Here is a 21,144-nt window from a genome sequence, read left to right as displayed (position 1 = left end):
TCTCCCTTTACTCTCCCTTAAGAACGTGGATACACAGAAAGCAAAATAGACAACCACTATTTTTTAAAGTCTGAAAGGCAACATATTGTTTGTGAGTACCTGGCCACTGACATAAAGGATAGAAAAAAAGTAAAGCTGATTTGAGCAATGCAGTGACGAGTAATACAATGACACACCACCAGAAATGGCAAAAATGAATGGTAAGATAGAACTGAGGAGGAAACTTTCCGGCAGGTAAAAGTTCCTTCAAAGGATTCTATTATGATCAAACTTACATAACTTACAGTATTACAAGATATTGTGGTAAAAATTTAACAGACATTACAATGAAACTGTATTAAGGCAGGATAAAATTGAAGGTGTTATTAATTTTGCTCAACAGTTGCATCCTCTCTGCCCACACCCTAATTCTGGCCAGTCTGCTCCAGCTTTGAACAATATTGGTCCTTGAATTAACCTGTTTTCAGGTGGAAAGCACTCTGCTCATTTGTATTTTCAGCCATTTGCAGGGGCAACCTTTCCAGCAAACACAGTCAGTTTACTTAAGCAGGATTGTGGGCAGAAGGGAATTTTGCCTTCAGCCAGACGAGCTCTGTAAGGGTTTTTACTCCATTATTTACCTTGTAAATTAGACTCCTGTGGGCAGAGGGGGTTTCAGATGTAGGAAGTGCTTCACGTAAAATCCCCATGCATGTCTCCCTCTTTCTTTCCCCCCACCCCCTTTAAATACTAAACAGCTATTTTCACTGCTGGTTCTCTGCCTTAGGACAGAAGAGCAACAACGCTTGCTAGAACAAAAAGAAAGGGAGCGGAGCAGGGTGTGTCAACTGAAATGACAGAAACAGATACAGAAAATCATCTACTGTAGTTTCTTCCCATTACTGTCATGAGCACACATTAAGCGTTGCACTTATAAGAGGGAAATGTCTTTATCAAAAAATAAGGCAGGTGAAGTCTGCTTTCCATCTTCAGTGAACCTTCTCTCTCAGAAGCCACAATCACAGAGTTCCTGGGGAGCACGTTATTTCTTCTCTTCAACTTTCATAGTAAAGTTAAGCTTTTTATACCACTTGCTCCGCAGCTGAAGCGGTCTTTTGTGGGATCTAGTAGTTTTTTAAGAGGGGGAAAAAAAGGCGGAGTAAATTAGCGATTAGTTTAATGGCTTCTTGCCCGGGGATGGGAGCTTACAAGCAGGCAGTTGTGACTCAGTCCTCTCAAAAGCATAATATTGGCTTAGTCACTTTTTTCTTTGTTGTTTGCTTGTTTGTTTTCCAAATACAAATGCCTAATCCCTTATCGCTCTCGTTACTCGGGGCCAAGGCCTGCTGGCGTCTGAGGCTTTCCAACTCCGCAACGCGCGGCCCGCCGCCTCGAGGAAGCACGAGCTGAAACCCAGCCGAAGCCTGCGTGTCCCTAAAAACCCGAAAAGCCCTGTGCCCCTCCGCACAGGGCCCACCCGGAGGGCCGGCCGCATCCCCCCTCCCTTCCCCGGGCGAAGCCGCCCCGCTGCGCTCGGCGGGGGCGGCGCCGCCTCACGGCGCCCGGGCCCGCACCGCTCTGAGGCAGCCCCGCGCGCCGCTGGCGGGCGATGGCCGCTCGCCTCGTGGCCGACCCCGAGGGATGCCTGGGGCCGGAGGTGAAGTTTTTTTGGCTGCCTCGCCCTCCTTCGCGCCGCCGGGACCCCCCGAGCTGCCTGGTTTCTCCCCCCCCCCCCCCAACCCCCTTTTCCCGCCCCCGGCGGAGAGCGGCCCCACCCGCAGCTCCCGCCACCCCCCGCCGCCGGGCCCCTTCCTCGGGCCGCCCCGCCCCCGGCTCGGCCGCTACTGCGCCTGCGCGCCGCTGGCACCGCCGCCTCCCGCCCCTACCGCCCGGCCGACGCGCAGGCGCAAAGGCGCGCCGCCCCTCCCCTCCCCTCCCCGGCGGCGCTGTGCGCAGGCGCAGTGCTTGCCGCCTGCCCGCCCGGCTGGTGCGTGCGAGAGAGAAGATGGCGGCGGCGGGGGCAGCAGCGTGAGGCGCCTGGGAGACGCCGAGCTCCCCACTGAGGCGGGGCGCCATGGCTGTAAATAGCGCCCAGGTAGGCGCCGTCGCCGCGCTGCCGGGCCGGGGAGCCGCGGGGGGTCCTATCCGGCTCGGAGGGGCGGCCGGGCTCCGCGGCGCGGCTCGTCGGAGGAGGGGAGCGTGGTGGCCGGGACTAGGCCCCGGGTGATTCTGCAGCCTCATTGAATCCCGCCGGGGTGGGGGGCGCGGCGGCCGCGGGGCCCGGCCGGGGGGGCCTGGCCTGGGCGCTCCGCTGAGCCGCCGCGGGGCGGCGAAGGCGCGGAGGAGGCGCTGGTGCCCTGTGCGGGATGCAGGCGGTGCTGTTCCCCCATCCGCGCCGTTGCAAGGGGGGGGGGGGTTGGGAGCTACTCAGTAGGTCGGGCTTTTGGGGGGTAGGGGAGAGGGAGCGATGGGGGAGAGTCTACAACGGGAAAGAAATAAGGGGATTAGTAAGTTAATCCTCCCCCTCACCACTTCTCCCTCCCGCCCCCTGAACCTCGATGCATTGGGGTGCAAAGGACTGAGCGCTGCGAGGTCGTTATGCGTGGGGATGGGCGTGCAATTCCCCCCTCTCCCACTGACCAAACCGACCAGAAGGATTATGCATGGAATAACAAAATCTGCAGCCCAGGTAGCTTTTTACTGGAAGCTGAAAGCTCGAGTCTTGGGTCTAATCTAGTTTATGCATAAAGCAAATGGTTGAATGGATCAAGTTTGCTGTTTTCTTTTTGTAAGGGTGTTCCCCCTCCTCCCCCCAAGAAAGACTTTAAAGCAAAAATTTCTGGCAATTATAAGTGCTGTACTGGGGTGTGCATTTGCAAAACTTTGTAAAACTTTCCTTTCTGCGAGTAAGGGAGTTCAGAAAACTTAAAGCATGTTAAGTATAATTTTACTAAAGAACAGTATACTACTTTTTTGGAAAAAGTCTTTCATAAATTTTTTAAGTTTTTCTAACATTATGCTATATTATCCTCTGTTTTTTTTTTTTTTTCCTGAAGGCTGACTAAGGTACCCATCTGTGTTAAAACTGTACACTAGTGGTACTGACTGTGTTTTTTCTTTACAGCAAAGTTTAAAGTTGGTAAAAACTATCATGGTATTTATTATCAAGGATTTTTTTTAAGAGCTCTTGTATTTTGATATATGTGTCTTGAGGACAGTTACAGTTTTTGGAGTTTTTTAAACTTTAGTGTGCACGGCTGTGATGATAAAACTTTGTGTTCTTAAACTTTTCTTTCAAAGTGGAGGAATCTCACTCTGGTTCTAGTACATTGATTGACTTACCTAATGAATGGTAATTAGAATGCAGCGTATATCAAAAGGAGTGTGGAGGAGATTCAGTGTCCAACTTAGAAGCTGTTTCACTCTGCGTTATCCTCCTCTTGAATACTAGACAGCAAAATACTAGACAGCAGTGCACGTAGTCAGTTTGATAAGACTGTAGGTTTTTCATTACAACTTTTTTTATTGATTTAGAACAATAAAGGGCATTTTTGTGTCTGAACTTAATAAAAAGTACAGCAACTTAATGTTGAAACACTGCAGTCATAATTAAAAATAGACTATAGATTCATCTTTTTTCTTCCTCTAGTTCTGATTTTTTGTCAAGTGAAAATCTTTGGGTCTGGTCCTTTGTAGTTACTTGCTGTCAGTACTGTAGTGTAGATCAAACTACTCTGTAAGTAAAGCAGATATTTAAGTCTGGAGGGTTGCTGCTTAAATTTATGTATAATTGAGGAAACGAATCTGTATGGTATTTTTCAGCTAATGCAGTCTTCATGTCATTAAACACAACCCCTTGTGCTTTTTTTTTCTAATGTATTATAAACAGTTGATGTAAATGCTGCTTCATATTTATGTGAGCACATATTCTAGAGCAACACGGTGCAGTAATGCTGGAGTAAGGTAACAGTATTGTGTACTTTTTTGGATGGAGGACATGAAGATGAGTTTAGGGAGGTAGTTTTGCATGTAGGTGTTTCCTTTTAATTTTAAGATGACAGTATTGAAGATTGGTAGAAAAGTTTGAGAGAGAATTTTGATAAAAGTCATACATTCTAAGCACAAAGCTAAATAACATTACTTAGTCATTGTGTTCATGTCATAATGTGGAGTCCTAGGCAAAAGTATTTAAAATGTCTCAGTTATGGCAAACTTTGTCACATGGGGGAGAAATGTCTTCTAGAACATCCTGCTCTTCTAAATATTATAAAATGTGCCATCAGGCTTCTGCCAATTAACGGATTCATGTAGTGGTATGCAGAAGTATTCTATAAATCAGCCTGCGTACTCTTCACAAGTGAATCGTGAAACATGACCATATTGGATATTTTGAAAGGAGGATTCATTTTAGATGGCAGCTATTCAGAAGGCACACCAGCATATTTTAATACAGTTTAGATATGCTGGTCATTTGTACCTCTGTATTCCATGCAGGTATTTCATAATCATTTAATCAGATTCTTAAGTGTTGCTCTCAGTCTTCTGGGTGTGTTCTGAGGATATTTAAAATCTGTAAGATCATTTTTATTAAGACAAGCTGAAAGTAAACCTGTTGTATCACTGCTGGTTCTGTATGACAATACAGATATTGAGCTGATTTGACACTGAATATAATTAAAACCATTTTTCGAAGAGGACATTTAAAAATCCTTCTTTAAAAAAAAAGGAAGATTTAACGAATATTTCCCTGTTTGGAAATAGTAGTGCTCTGTAGGAACCTTATGAACAGTTGTTTCAGTCACTTTCTTATCCTTTTTAATGGAATGAATTACTGCAAACACTTCATTTGTAAATCTTCTGAAAACAAGTTAAACAGAAGAAAGGATACCAAAGCAGACAGAATCACTTATGCTTGTTTTGTTCTTTAACCCTTAGTCTGGTTTCAAATTGACTTAGTACCATTCTAAATACACTATATTGCCCCCAAATAAGCTGAAGTGAAAATCAGTAGAGTTGCTATTTGGAAAAAGTTGAACAAACTCATAAGCTGCTCATCCTCACCCAAGCCTATGTCTGGCCTGACAACCAGAATAACTGGAACTCGGCATACGGCATGCAATTTGACTCCCTGAAATACTGCACTGCAAACTACCTCTTTTATGGCTGGCTTGGAGTGCTGCTCCTTGCCAGGGGTGTAGTTTGGTGTTCCCTTAAGCCAGTGCTGTTTCTGGAATAAAACAGTCTGTAGGCACTTATTCCTGCGCTGTCTTTACATTGTATTGCCTAAGGTTTATGAGTAACCTTGATTAGGAATTTATCTGCCTCGAAAATAATTCTAAAAAAATGATTATCGTTCAGCTAGATGCATTTCTTGTGCTAGCTTATTTGCATCCATGCGTATGTTTCTAGCATGATAATGGTCTTACAGGCAGGATGAAGTAGTTGCAGAGAGGGCAGCGTAGATCTGTCTAACAAGCTCCTGAAATACACTGTTAGGTGGGGGAGGGCACCCCGAGCACAAAATGGAAAGTCACTCTGGACAAGCGCTACCATTGGATGGGTTTGGAGAGAGGTGTTCGAGCACATCTTCGGACTGTAGCTGCTGCTTCTCGCCTGTCCTGCTTGGTCGTCCTTTTATGTTTTAAAGGAGTAAAGAAACTAGATCCTTTTGTGCCCCCCTCCCACCAACCTCCCTTTTCTTTTCGAATCCCTTATTTTTCCTCAGAAGTGGTTGGTTTGATTCTTCTGCTAGAGCTCTTGCCCATGTGGAGAGTAGCTTTTCTGGTCTTCTGTGATCTCGGACTGCAAAAGTAGCTGCAAGTTTGGGTGGCCATCAGGTGTCGTTTGTCTTTCTAAAATGTGGATGGTAAATCCACACAGAGTAGTGTGAATGTGGGCTGGTTAACTAAAAAGGAAGTCTGGGAAAATTGACATAGAACTTAAATTTGTGTGCCAGCATGCAAATAATAGAATAAAACCACTACAATTTTTCTGAGTCACTGCTATTCTGTGAATTTTAGACTACAGCATTGGTTCAGAGACTTCTTTTTTAGAGTGGATCCAGCCATTTACATATTAATAAGTCTAGTTTTTGTAGGCAGTTGCTTAGACACACTGCTGTTTCCATTCATGTACCTATTAAAATATTTGTAAAGTTAAAGTGGAGTTCTGCTTATAGGTAAACTAAGCTGTTCAATTTCTGCTTATTGATATACGTGCAACATGCTGTGTCGTACGAAACAGACAAATCTGTTGTAATAGAACTTGCTGGCCTTGGGCCATTGGATTATAGTCATTTGTCACTCTAATGCCATTTCAGCAATGTAGATGTCCATTTCAAAGAGTTAGACATGCTAGAACTGCATTTTTTTCTTTTTGATGGAAGTATTTTAGGTGTGATCATTAAACATACAACTCAGGATTATGGAACAAAAGATTATGTTTCATGGTGAAAAAAGTGTTTCTGTAGATATGTGTGTGCGTATGTATCAACACTCTAATGGAAAGTCTAATTTTTTTTTTAAATTGGTATTATAAGCCCTGTTGTTTTACAAAATTGTCACTTATGGGTTAAGAATACTTATTATAAGGAATATTCCCAATAACAGTGAACTCTTTACTGTATTTGTCCTGTAGATTATTTTTAAAGCACTATAAAAAAATTTTTCAAGATTAGAGTTCATGGCAATGCATCCATTAAGACCCCGGGAGAGCAGAACTTTAAAGTATGTTACTCTCTTTAATTTTGTATTTGATTCTCAATACCTAATTTAATATCAGGTGTTCCTGATAGTTCAGATACATATAAGAGCTTTTTTCCCTTGTTTGACATCGTAAAGTCTTTAGTGCATGCTACGAGGTCTCTTTTTTTTTTTTTTTTTTTTTTTTTTAAACTGTAATTAGGTGGGAGGTAGTTTAAATCACAGTAGCCCTGGCATAGTGATTGCATTAGGCTTATTTGAAGCATACACCTTACAAAAAAAGCCATATGTTTAACTTAAAACTACAAAAGGCCTTATCAAAATCTTATGATAGTTGCAAAAAGTTACCACAGTAGAAACTAAAATAAGTGTTCAAGCATGATTTTGGGAATATTTCTGTTTACAGTATCATATGTGAATTCATATCTTCATATATGAGAGTTCTAAAAGAAGCATTTTATATAGTTTGCCTTGCAACTTTATAATCTAGGAAAGAAAGGGATGTGGAACAACTTTCATTGAATGTAATGTTAACATGAACTGGAAAATCACCAAGAGTTCCAACTGTCTTATTTTGATAAAGGGACTGGCTTTGAGAAGGAAGAGGTAAAATGCCCTATCTATAAGAAACTATATAGAGCATCTCTCTAAAGGTCATGTGAAAGGATCAACTTTAAAAACAGTATTAAAGAAGGTTTTCCTCAAAGAGTTCTGTATATGAAAGACTTCTTATTTTTGTTTTGTTTGAACTAAACTGAACATACTAGCAGAAATAGCGGTGTTATATTCCCTCAGCGTGGTGGGTATATTTTTTTCATACATGCCCATAACATTTAGAGCTTACAATAGTGGTTCATAAGTCTCCTGCCTCATTTTCTGCATGAAAGTTACAGGTTAGCAGTGGATGTAGCAGTGTAACTTAAAATACAGAAATCATATATCCTTCATGCAAAGAAAGTGAAGGCGTTTGTCATGAAAGCATTTTGTCTTGTTCGAGCGGGCTTCTTTTGCCGGTAGTGTAGCAATGTATAAGCAGCGGTGATTCTTGTACTGCCAAGGAAATGTTCCTTTTTCCTTAAGGATTTAACAGTTTTGCTGTATGCACGTCTCTCTCTATGGCAACACATAAATAATTTCTTCTTTATGCTGTAGAGGAAAGATAGACTTTTTTTTTTTTTTTGGAAGTTGATTTAAGATGACCTGTTTTATTAGCATTGAAGCCTCCTAGAATGCAGACAGGATTAGCCTGTTATCAGATGACAAGAATAAGTTCTTTAGATGTGTTGACTTTCGTTGTGTGAACTTATCAAGACTTCACATTACATATGTGATATCAAACGATAGATTTTTCCCTCTCCTGGTTTTCTGGTGAAGCTTGGTCTTTGTTGCATGTGCCATTCCTTCAGTTGGCTTCAGCATCAGCCTTAAAGAGGAAAATGAATGCAAAACTTACCTTCTTTACAAGATGGGCATGAAACTGGACTGTGTCAGCAAAAAGGGGATGTAGAGGCAAGTTATTGATAATCCCTTTTATTGATAATCTTCCTGAAATCGATACTTCTTCCTGAAAGCATTCAGATGGATGAAGAAGGACGGTAAAGAAGTTCAGTTGCTTAGTTTAAAGGAAAAAATAGACAATAAGATTAATCATATTCAAATAACATTTTTATAATATGCCTGTTGGTAGAGGATTTGATTAAAATTGGTGTTATACAAGTACGTAATGTGGCCTTTCTGGTTTACAGTATGCATAGGTATGGAAAAAAAGGAAATAAAGCATGTAGTGAAAGAGGTATGCTCAGCACAAGTTACAGTTGAATTGCAAGAAGAATCTAGTTCTCTTGAGTTGCAGCCTACTTTAATCTGTCCATTAAATCATACGATCTCTAATACTAGCTAGTAGTTACCAAAGTAAGTAAGAAATAGTGCTGTAATGTCCGCAAAGCATGGAAAACCCTCACTTGCTGTTCTTTTCTGTTGTCTTTGTCTGCCGCTGTTTGAAGTTTTATTCTGAGGAGCACTGTTATTGACTGATATAAAGTTGGAAAGAAGTCATAGTTAACTAATTTAGGTAACTCTCAATATTCATTTTCTTCTTCTAAACTAAAAGCTGTACTGCTGCAGTTTTAGCTTACCAGTTCGGTGTCGTCTGCCTTGTCCACTACCATAGGCTGTTACCCCTTAATAAGAAGTTTAAGCTTCCATGAATTGCACATAGTGAAAATTCCCTAACAGAACTTGAGACAACAAATAAGGGTTTATGCTCTTAATGTGCTTTTATAGTAAGCAGAAATTAGATACATAAAATTATTGTCCGGGAATTGCAAGCAACAGAAAATGTAAGCACAGCAGAATCACAGAAGTGTGAAAGAAGACTAGTCAGCTTTCAGAGCAGAAGAAATAAAGCTGTTAAATTTGCTTATGTCAACAAGTTTGCACTCATAGTGTTTTGAACCTTACTTTTGTTCAAATGCAGAATTGGATTGTGGTGGTCGCTCTTGTTGCTGCCTGTCAGGGCTATAAATACTGGCCACTGGCTTGTGGTGTTTCAGTTCTGAATGTTGCCAAAGCATCAGTTTCCTTAATCAGGGAGGATGAAGGCAATAGACATGCATTACATCGAGTACTAGTGATTGCCACGTAAAGGCTGCTATAGGTTTTCTGATTTGGTGTAATTGCATCCTTAAAGTAGAAATTTCCCAGAGTTCTCGTCAACATTTGCTGCTGGAATAATGTAATAGGACAAGCATGTACACATTGTGTTTGCTTTGTGCTGCTGCTAGTAGTGGTAGGTACCATGATCAGAAATTGTGGTGGGCTAAAGGGATTCCTCACTGACAGAAGCAGCTCTTGATTGTGTGTGCTGATCTATATTTTACAAGCATGTAAAATATTTTCATGGTATTATGACTTTACAGTTAGTTTATTTTTTTTTTTAAACAGTTTCTCTGGATTAAAAATTTAGGGCTCAGCCAAGAGCTGAAGTGTATTACAGTGGTTTGCTTTGCATACCATATTTTGTGTGTGTGTTTGTGCTTCAAAATTATCTATTTTATGACACCTTTTTTTAAAAAAGTCTGTAATTAATGCACAACAGCTTATTATGTCATCTCTGAAGGTCAGCTCCGGCTATGAGAGTCCAGCACATCAGTGTTTCCTGAGTAGCAAAAAGCTGCAATATCTGATAATGACAGACATCAATACTGGAATCTTCTTAGATCATATAGTATTTTCTGTCTTTCTGAAATGACTGTTTTGCAAGTAACAATAGTATGAGTGCTTGCAATTGTGTTTACCAAATTTTTTTATGATTCCCAAGAAATTTTTTTTGCTGAATTTGGAACCAAAAGAGGCAGCATACAGTTACATTAGAAGCATGTTTTTTTTTTTTTTTTTTTTTTTTCCTAATGCTGCCTGGTTTAGTGTTGCTTGAGCATGGAAAGTATTATAATTTGCGATACACAGGCTGAAATCTGAGGGTGTGGTTTTACCATTGTTGCTCAACCTTGTCAGTGTTAGGGATTAGATGCCAGTTTGCTAGTACTTACATGAGGTCCCTTAAAACGCTCCAGCTCTTTTGTACTGTAGTTGGATGAGGGAGAGGATAGAAGGTGTTGGAGCTGCAGACCTCCTCCCGGAGGTGAGGGGGAGTGAACAGAGGCACTGCAGACAACAACTGCCTCGGCCTTTTCCCATACAGTGAGTAAACTGAAGAGCTAGTGCTGTTTTGTGTTCTCCTGCAAAGTATAATATTCCTATTTGGAGGTAGCAGAAAGTGCAAGCCAAGGAAGTGTTAACTCCAACTCCTCCGCCAGGAATTGGATGGGGTTGGTACATTAGCTATCAGTTGAGCACTTTGATCTCTTAGTATTGTGGGCTTTATCAGTAAGTATGTCAGAATATGCTGTCTGGTTTAGTCCAATTTCTTCTCCTCAGAATTTAAATTTCCATAATTGCAATAATGTAAATGTGTTGGGAAGGATCTTGACTGTCCTGTTTTATGTTTTTCTGACTCATATGCAAAAGAAATCTGAATGCTGACAGAAGATTTCCTATAAGGAAAGACATGAAATAGCATCACTGTTAAGGTCTTACTCATTGAAAGAGCTTCCTAAAAACTTTATTTTTAAAATCTACGGTATCATTATTGTACAGTTAACCTACTATCACATTCATATCATTTTTTTAATACTGCTATTTAAAAAAAAAAGCCTTGGATCTTGAATATGTTTACTGTCTGTATTTTAGTTCTAGTAGTATATTCATCTATGAATGCATTTGAGCAAGTATTTTGTGTTGATGTAAAATTGTCTTGCAGATACCTTAAGCTGTAAAACTATCCCAGGAGGAACTGGCAGAAACTTCATTTGGCATATATAAAGTGTCCTAATATTCATTGTAACTTATATATCACTTCAAAATGTAAAGTTGTTGCCAAGGGCAGTGCCTGATTCTCTCAGGTTTCTGCCTGCCATTCATTTATCATAGAGTACTGTCAGAATCGTAGAGCAGATGGACAGCTGCTTATATGTATTCAGAATCAAAACAATAGATAATGACTTCTGTTTTCTGTCTGCCAGGAGAACATGTAGCATACACATTTGTCACATGGTGAAGTAGTGGAAGGCATTTGAAATTCCTGCAGGGAAAGAACAGAGCAACTGTAACAGTTACAGAGATTAAAATACTAGAGAGTTAATATTATGTATATGGTTATAGTTGTGTTTTATTTCTCGTTCCCCTTCTCGTTACCCTTGAGTCATTTACCAATTACTATGTTTTTTTTTTTTCTCGAGATTGCGGTTTCACTGTTTGCTGTGCTTCTATGAGATTATAACCCACTTTTTACAGGTCATGACTTTGCACTCTTCCTTGCTCCTGACCACTTTCATCTGTTACTTTATACTGGCTCCTCACCTTTTCTTATCAACGTGTTCTTTCCCTCCCTCTTCCCCCCCTCCCCCCCAAATAAAAAGGTGCTTGTGGGAGTTTAATGTCATATTAATGAGGAAAAAACATCTCACTAATCAGTTCAGTGTGTACCAAAAGTGGCACAGGAGAAAAGGTGGGATTGTGAATCCAGCAAGAGGAAAAGTGGCCAATGCTGTTTTGATAGGACTTTGCAGAATATTTACAATAACAGCTTCCTAGGCTAAATCTCATTTAGCTATAATTCTGAGCATTCAGCCCTCAAAGTTTAGGGTTGAGATGTTATGGTAGGCCCCAATAACAGGCACATCAGTCCTGGATAGGTGGTCTAAATTGCCTTCTTAAGGTGCTAATCTGTATTCCTTGTCAGGATGGAGACTAGATAGCTAATTTTTCCCTCACCTAATTTTAGCTATCTTAAATCCTACTGTGAGTAATTGCTTGTGAAAAGCATTGTGTGGGTGATTTGTCTAGCTCTGGTGCTATTAGGAATAGATTTTAGTTTTTCACAACCCTTAGCTACAGTTATTCAGAGGCTTCCTGTTCTTTTCCTGCTTTTCCTGATCTTACAGCATATTTTTCAACTTACTTGACAAACTGGGTCAGCAGTCACCTTTACTACCCACTGTGGAATCATCCCCAAGACAGATCTGAATTGTATTTAGTCTCTGGGAAGATGTGGGTTGTGCAAATAAGCAAAGAATGTATCAAACATGCATAAAAGAGTTGGTATCAGATGAAGATACAGTCAGTCTTAAATTTTTTGCAGCTTTGCTTTTGAGTACTTGATCTTAGATTTTTTTTTTTTTTGGTGTAATTTCCTCACCTTCATGGGATGCCACCCTGAAACCCACGTGCAGCAGCTGCAAGGTTAGAACCTTTACCTACATGGAAAGGGCATGGAAATCTTCTGCTTAAGCTCATGGAGCAATTCACAAGAGAAGGGAGTGTTTTATTAAAAGGAGTTGAGATATGTGCTGCTAATTGGTTTCAGAGAGGCTTGTAACAATAGTACAAAAATGATGTGATTCCAGAATTTGGGTGATAATTCAGTTTTTGGAGAGAGGAGTGCTCTGCCAGGCACAGACCAGCTCTTTTCATTTCTTCTGTGCTGTCTCCGCCAATAACTTCTGATCTTATGTCTGCTGTTTATCTAATGCTTATTTCTTTTCTTTTTGTCTAGCTGGTTCTAATCTCTATTCCTAAACCACTAAAAAGGTGCTTAATTCAGCTGCGTTTAATTTCCTAAAACTCATGGCCTTGTTGCAGCTTTTCTTCCTAAACCAGAAACCCTCCCCCTACCCCCCCCCTCTTTCTGTCTGTCTGTCTGTCTCTCTCTCTCTCTCTCTTTTTTTTTTTTGTTAAATAACTGTCCAAGTCGGTGTGTTAGTCTTTTTAAAATTCTGGATTTGAAGGTTAGCAATTGCCTTAGCGGTAGCTGCAGGTTTATTAAGCTCAGGAGAAGAAAGGCTTTCTGGTGTCAGGGCACTGCCAAGGACCTCTGAAACTTGCTAGCTTAAAGCCCATACTGGGAAAGCCTATGTTTGTTCTGGTATCCCTGAGTATCCTGACTTGCTGGGGTAGAAACGTACTAGCTCCTCGATATTAGGAACGCTATGGGTGATAGAACATGCCTGATCACTCTGAAAGGTCAGCATGTGTGCTCTTCCACCTGAAGGAACTGAGAGAAGCTCCTTGAAAGCAGACCCTTCCCTTAGTTGCTAAAATATGTGATAAATACAAATTTTGTAAAGCTCAGAAAACTTATGATTTATATAGTATGTCTGGAATTTGGCTAAAAGTGTTTTTTACTTGCAAACCCAGTTTTACTAGAGTGTCCTTAGAAATTTTGTCTGCTGTAGGGCGGCAATTTTTTCTGCCTGACGCCTAATGATTTTAGTCAGGCAAAGATAAAGATGGCTAACACCAAGGTATTTCTAATGGGAAATATTGAGCAAAATTGATAAGAGGTTGTTTTGCCTGCCCCGCCTATAATAAAGTAGTAGTAAAACTGGCTGTGTTCTCAAGTTACTTCATGTTCCAGTTTCTCTCTCCTCAGTGCTTATCATGCTGTAGTAAACCAGAATAATTCAGGTGTTGATTGTTTTTGTTCTTCATTATAGGAAAAGTTTAGGGTTTGCACTTTCAACTCCGTAACTAGTTCAGTGCAAGCAGAGCTCTGAAGTAAATCTGTCTGCTCAACTATGAACCAGCAGCTTGAAGCTGGTATTTCTCAACTCTTTGAAAGAGTTGGAGTCTTAGTGACAGCTGTTTTACTGACCATTGTTCTTGAATTGAAAATTGAGGAAGGATCTATATACCCATTTTGGAAGTGTTTGTTTTTTTACTTTGATAATTGCAGTAACTGCCTGCTTGGAAAACTTAATAGGAAAGTATTTTTGTATTTGATTTTCATTGTCATTTAACAGGTTGCATGAAAATAGATTGGAAAAAGTTACTTCTCTGGAGCCCTGGCAGATGTTCCGTGGGCCTGTAGTTGATGGAAATGCTGGTGTGAAAGCGTCAGAAATTCCCTCTTTTACTCCCCAGAGAGCTAAGAAATTTGATGTAATCAGCTCGGACACCTTAGCTGTCATCCTCCCGCTTGCTTACTATCAAGAATGTACTTACCGTGTATTCCTGCTGTAGTCCCAAAATGACTGCTGTTTACTGCAGCTGTCATTCGCGTAACACATGAATGAATGTTATTACCTTGGATTCCAGTGGAAGCTCCAAGGAAGATGCTTTCTTCTGTTTGAAAAAGAGTAAAGCAAGCATAGCTGATGCTATCCCTGAGGTAGTTCTGTTTTACAAACTGGATGATAAGTGAGCCTTTCTGGGGCTGAGGAAGCTATGCTGTGTTCTCACCTCACATAAATAGAATTGGTTTTGGTGCAAGAAATTGGCTGATGTTTCGACACGTTTTTGCGTGAGTATAGATTGGGTTATTGATCTTATTTACAGTATATGGTGAAAGTGATGAAAATTATTTTAATGGAAGAGGACAACCAGTAGTCAATCTAGGGGAAATAAAACGATTACTTCTGCTTTTATGAATTTTTGAAATACAAGATTGATGGTAAACAGTTCTGATCCACGTTATGTGTACTCATGCTAATGTCAGGCTGTAGATGACGTTTGTTCATTAAACCTATCCTTCCATTAACTGTGTGGATGCAACTGAAATTTTACCAACTGGTGCTTTCGTACTAGGCAACGATCCATTTTTTTTTTCCCCTCTGATCACAAAATATGCTTTTGAGAACCACAATTCTTTTTTCATGATGGAATAAATACCACTCAGATTAATTCAAGTAAAATGTGTGGAAAACATTTCTTCAGCTGTAAGAATTCTGTAATAACGTCCAAGAAACATGAAATTGGAAAAAAGGAAAAGTCAAGTTGCGCACTAGTTTTTGAGCCTTGGATTACTTGAGTGGTGAGGAGGCAAAATTGTACTGACTCATGGGCTATGTTTGGCCTACTTTACCTAGCCTGGATCTTTATCCAAACACTATGTGCAAGATGTGTTGGAATGATCTAGTTTCAAGCTGCAGGCTAGTCATTAAGGACTGTTAGCTATATTAACAGTTTACTCACCTTTTGTTATATTTTTCAATGGTTAAAAGCTTTAGTATGCAGTCTCTCTACCTCTGGACAAATAAGTAAGCTGTACTTCCGAGTTTCGTGGTTACCAAACTTTTACTTATAAAAATGGACTTTATTCTTTCATAAATAGAGAGGTGTAATTCAAAACTGACAGCATAGAATTATTTTCAGAAGTTAGTTCTCCTGAAATATAGTTGTAAGACAGACTGTGCGATAATAAAAGATGGCCAGTGTTCTTCATGCTCCTAGTTACAGACTGTTCCTTGAAAATTCAGTGTTGAAAAAATATGAACCTATTTTCATTCAAACTTACCATTCTGTCTATGTTTTCATGAGTGTTAGCAAAGAATATCTTAGGATTTGAAAGTTCAGAAAGCTTTGTGTCGAATTAAGTAGTAATGCATGTACTAAGACTTCATGGGCTTCAGCCTCAAGGGGAAGGAGAACCCGAAGGAAGGTTCTTCCAAGAAAATTAAGATGACCAACTTTAACAAAGTGTGAGAAAGAAGTGAAGAGTGAGACCCTTATGCACCCTTGTTTTCCTTGCCGGTTTCTCCACAGTATCAAACAGACTTCTGTCTGAATGGTTCATTTTCCTCCTCCAGTCCATGTTGTCCTGACAGCTGTAAGAGTAAGTACACTTTGTAGACGCAGTTGAGTGAGCAAGATTGTGTAGCCTGTGGTATACATAAACTATTTCATCGCATATATATGTGAACTAGTTCTGACTTGTTAGCCTTCTGCTTTGATACAGTTGAACTGTTTCTTGCTACCTTTAGGTAAAAGGTGTATTTTTAACTCTTTTATGAAAAAGCAGTTGAATTGGGAGTATTTGCAGTTTAAACTAATTTGGCTAGAAAATCTGGAGCTGTTTGTTATTAGATGAAAGCCACATTAATGCCGCTTGAAAGCAGAAGTTGACATTTCATTTTCTTAACTCTCTCCAAGCACAGGTGATGCCAAAATGATGATGCATGAGTGCTGTTATTACTACTCATTTTTCTAGGACAAGCAGTGATGTAATATGTGTTCCTCCTCCTCGCTTTTCTCCAGAGGAGTTTTCTTGTTGCTAAACTGGAATACCAGTGGTGATTTCATTTCATGCAATGGAGTAACATTTGCATTCATTTTGTAAGTGGTTAAGGAGTGCACAGCAAAAAACAGTCAGTGTGGATAGAGCTCGAAGGTTAATAATTTTAGTCCTTTGGGGTCTTCAGAAAACTTGTTTCCTCTTTTTTTCTCCCTCTTGGAATTGCTGCATTACTGCTGCTCTTGTCTGCTTAGTTAAGGTGTCGCTTGATTCGATATGGTAATCAGTTACCGGAGAAATATAAAAATATCGATACTTTCATTACTATGCAGTAGAAAACCTGTTTTCTTGTGTAGATATATTTGTTAACTGATTTTATGTAGTTTGTTTTATAAACTAGATGCAGTTAGTATCATTAAGATTTTAAAATAGCGCCATGGATTAAATTTCTTCTTCAAACTGACATAACATCTGTGCTGGAATGCAAATCTCTATTCTACTATTGTAATCAAATTATAGATACTAATTTAGAAACTGATTTCAATTTTGTTGCTAGTTGCTGGTGTTTCAGGTGGTAATCAGTAGGGTTTTGGATGTTGCTCTAAAGCAGCTGTTTAACATGAGAAACTTTCCAAAGAGAGCTAACTTTGGGAGACATGTATTCACACTGGGAAATTTTGTTCCTTACAACGTGTCAAATTGAACACTAAAATTAGTGGCACCTGGCTCACTGGTGAATCTTGAAAATGCAGCCCAGAAGTCCTTTCCTTGATATGATCTTCAGTAGTCTCCCTCATTCCGTATTCTTAACTTCTATTAGAGGGAAAAATATATTGCAAATTTTACATCTGCAGAGAATTTGTACAATATCCTAGTCTATCAAAATGTAAGTACCCCCATGAGAAGAAGGCATACCTGTCTTTTTGCTCTATTCTGTCAAATAGAATGAGCTCTGTACTGCAGTTATATCTGGTTCTTTTACATCTTTTCAGCAATTTAGCAGTAATTGTGTGTATGTGTGTGTGCTCTCCAAAGCTTACTAGAATGTTTTGAATTTAATCGCAGAACATGCAAAATTTTGATAGATGGAAATAAGCAAATGGAAGATAGTTTCAATTTATCGTATGAGTTTATTTTGACATTGATTTTGATCTATGGCAGAAATAAGCTAACAAGTCTTTTCACTTTGAGGTTTCTGCAGGATTCCTTGAATACGTGTAATGCAAGATTATTCAACTCTGCACAGTAATGATCAATCTGGGGAGTAGTAGCAGGAGAAATGCGATGTGACATAGATGATCACTCAGAAATGAGAGAGGATTCCTTCTCTGTAGCCGGAGCAGAAAGCATATATGTAGGTTGCAGAGATGATTTGAGGAGGAGAGGGAGGTCAGATTTGACTTCAAATTAAGCCTCTTAGGGATTATGTGTTTGTAAAAGTAAGTCTAGAGGCAACAGTACAATAAAAAAATTTTAAAATTTCCCTCCCGTGTCCTCTTAGACTTTCTTCCACGTGCAGTGTTGGTGGAACACCGGACTCTCCTTTAAGTATTATTTTTGTCCCAACTTGTAGGTTGCTTACATCCTCAGTTACTAAATATTTAGCATTCTTTTAAAACAGATGCTCTTGTTTGTCTGGGGTTATAGATTAATCAAAGTTGACTTTTTAAATAGGTAAATGAATACTAAATTGTTTTTACTTGGGGGGGAAAAAAAGCTTTATTTTTGCCTTAAAATGAAATTTGTGACGGTCTTGAGTCTTTTGCTTTTCATTGGCAATATCTTGTAATATTTTGTCCCTACATGTTGCCATACATGCTTTAGTTTATGTATTATTAATGGTAATGTTCATGGGTTTTGTGAACTGTTCTATTTTTTGTTGCCTTAGAATTGTGATATTGCATTATTCAAAAATGTAGTGCTTCTGAAGAAATGGCATCTCTCTGATTTAACTAATTTACATAGTGCATGTCATTTTTACTTTATTATTCTGTCAAAACACTGAGTTTGTCTCTAATTTATATGGGGAGTAGCCATAGTTTGTGCAGGAAACTGCTTAGTGCAATATCTTCTCAAAATTCTTCCTCATCTCAACCTGGTTTTTTTTCTGTACAAAGTTTTCAGTAACATTTTCAATTTTTATCTCCTAAAACGTTATCATTAACACGTAGATTTTGAAAAGTCATATGGACTTGAATGGCAGCATGAAACATAAGTTATTTATGTGTGAGATTGGACCAATTCAGCTGTCTTCTCATATATGTTGTCATAGTAATTGTGCTTATACTTTGTTAGGATAATTATACAGTTGTAGTTACTGTAAAGATGAGAGGCCTGCAGGAACAGGTTGGTAACGGTCTGCGTTGACGAGCAGTTTACTTCGACTGCCTTATGTACCCTGTTAGCAACTCACAATCCCTCGCTTGTACTAGGACTGACTTAAAGCAGTCTGTATCTGGAAACCACCTTTTGTTCTAAGCTTGTATAGTAGAGTCCCAATCTGTCGCTGGGCTTCCAAGTACTATGAAGTACCTTCCCATTTAGAGATTGACATACTTTTAATCAGGAAAAAAGCAAGGTAGCTAGGGCAGGTTACGGTTTGATATTTAAAGGAATCATAATTTGATGCAGCTCTGACTGATAAAGTCTTCTATGCAGATGCACAACCAAAAATTACTGACATTGGAATTGAAAGTCTGAAACTGCTTTGTCCAAGTTTATCACGTGCTACTGTATTTCCAATGCATATGTTAAACCTTATTTAAAGAGTGCAGGGTAAATTAATGTTGATCAGTTGTAGCTTAGATAAGAGCAATGTAAGTCATTTAATTAAAACTTCCATTTGACTGCTTCCAATTTTTTTTTTTTTGCTTTTTATGTGACAGTTTGAATAAAAACTAACTTTGCGACTTATGAAATTATTGGGGATAATTTAGAGCATATAAGCTAGGCCCTTGAAAGCTCAACCTGCTCATGGGATTATCTATTGGGAGGTTATATTGCTTTTATAAATTCCTAGCTCTCTGTTGCTTAAAACTGCTTACTACTTAGGCACTTCAGTTGCAGAAAACCTTTTAAATTTGAACTAATGGCACAGTGGTGTCTTTCTGAAGCTGTTTCACAGCTAAAATCAGGTGTGTTCTTACAGAGAGATAACTAATTTTTATAGTGCCAGCCATGCCAGTTTATTAGGCTTTAGGATAGTGTGGACAGCAGTCATGGAGTTAATGATGTATTTTGGATGTTTAACATGCAATGGCTTTTCCTCTCTCTTCATCCTTTTTTTTTTTGTAGAGATTATCATGCTCCTCAAATGGTGGGATATCTTGGTTCCTTTTCACCTCGGCAGGAAGTTGCGCCTTAAAAAGTGGCGGAAACCTTCAGTCATCCTGGCAGAGGGTGCTGTATGTGCAACCTGCAGAAGTCTGTTGGGAGACTAGATTCTCTGAAGAGGTAGAGAATAGGAAGGTAGATTTATTTAGGTAGGTTTAGTTTCATCAGTTATACGGCCTGATACCTTTCTTTTGAAACGGTATCTTTCTCAGTCTTCATTTGTGACACAAGAAACTGTTAACTGACTGACTTTGTGTTTGCAGATATACAGCACTGTTAAGTAAAGCTTCATAAAGTCAAATAAAGTTCTGATTTCTTCATACCCAAATGGTAAGGGATATTTGCCTGTGCGGAAACGCGATGGGTTTTTTTGCATTATAGTCTAACTAAGATTAATTTCTGGATTAGATGTTAGCAAATTTTTCCTATCCTGTTTTCAGTTGTGGAGAAACATTTGCACAGGCACAGTGAGTGTTTCCTTGTGTGAACGTTTCATTGTTTAATATTAATAATCACTTTATTTAATGTTGGCTTGTGTTGCCTAATGAAAAAACAGCACTTTTGCTCTGAAAGAAGCACTGGGCCTACAGTACTCTGGTTAAGAATATTGATAAAAGAAAAAGAATATATTGTTATATGGGGGAATTAAAGTTGGATTAGTGTTGTTTTTAACAGTCTATAGTTGTGTAGTTTCTTTGTTTTGCGCGAGTGCATCAAAAATGTCTCCCAAAAACATAATTTAGTTATGATTCAGCATGTTTCTGGAAGGTGATAAATCCTAGTTGTTATGTTACTGAATAAAAATGGCTCAGTTATATTGAGAGCATAAACCAAGTTTAAGTCCTATGCCAAGAACTGTGAAGCCATTCAATGAAATTTAATTTAGGAGTTCTGTTCTGTTGGAGTGTTGTACTGGTAGTTAGTAGTAGGTTTTTTATGTTATTTAAAGGATTAACTGTTAAGCAGATATTTTGGTTTGTTTTGATTGGTAAAATTGTTTGCAGACTACACCAGATTCTATTAAGATTTGTTAAAATTCCTGAAGACCATTAAAACGCTTAAACTATTTTCACATGTGGAAGTGATACACATAAATCAATTTCTGTGTGTAGTTTAAGAGAACTAAATTTTCATAATTACTAGTGAATTTAGCTTAAGCTTAAACTTTGAAATTTACAAATGTAGATGGCTGAGAGTCATGCATACAGCAGGTAGATGAGTTTGTTTTGGGGGAAAAAAAAATCCTTTGAAGCCTAAAAAAACCACTGTGTTTTGATTACAGTGTCTAGAATTTGTGGCAAAACAGTCTGCGCTCTGGTAGAGTTACAGGTAGATATAGGGATATTTCAAATTTTAAGAACCTTTTTCTGCAGTTCGGCTCCTAGTCTCGTTAGTTATATCTTGTTACATCTAAGTTAAGGATTTACCATGAATAAGATATTGATAAAGCTGATGCCTTCCCCAGTTTTCTGACTGAAGGCTGGAGAATAGCAAAGAATGGCCATCAAAGAGTACACTGAAGATTGCTGAGAGTGGGAAGCTGTGATGTAGTGTACTGAAGAA

The 21,144-nt window shown here is 39.2% G+C and overlaps 1 protein-coding gene across 1 annotated transcript in view; it reads left to right on the top strand.

Moving 5' to 3' along the window:
* Window positions 1–1,860: 1,860 nt before the first annotated feature.
* USP10 (ubiquitin specific peptidase 10) overlaps window positions 1,861–21,144 on the top strand; it is a 56,082-nt gene continuing 36,798 nt past the window's right edge. The window contains exon 1 of the mRNA XM_068956212.1: window positions 1,861–2,074. Coding sequence (XP_068812313.1) covers window positions 2,054–2,074 — 21 coding nt within the window. The 5' untranslated portion in view covers window positions 1,861–2,053. The remainder of the gene's footprint in view (window positions 2,075–21,144) is intronic.

This window comes from Struthio camelus, chromosome 10 (assembly GCF_040807025.1).
Source record: "Struthio camelus isolate bStrCam1 chromosome 10, bStrCam1.hap1, whole genome shotgun sequence".
Classification (NCBI taxonomy): Eukaryota; Metazoa; Chordata; class Aves; order Struthioniformes; family Struthionidae; genus Struthio; species Struthio camelus.
Note: the sequence above shows the minus strand (reverse complement) of the source record. Positions and strands in the feature narration are given on the sequence as shown.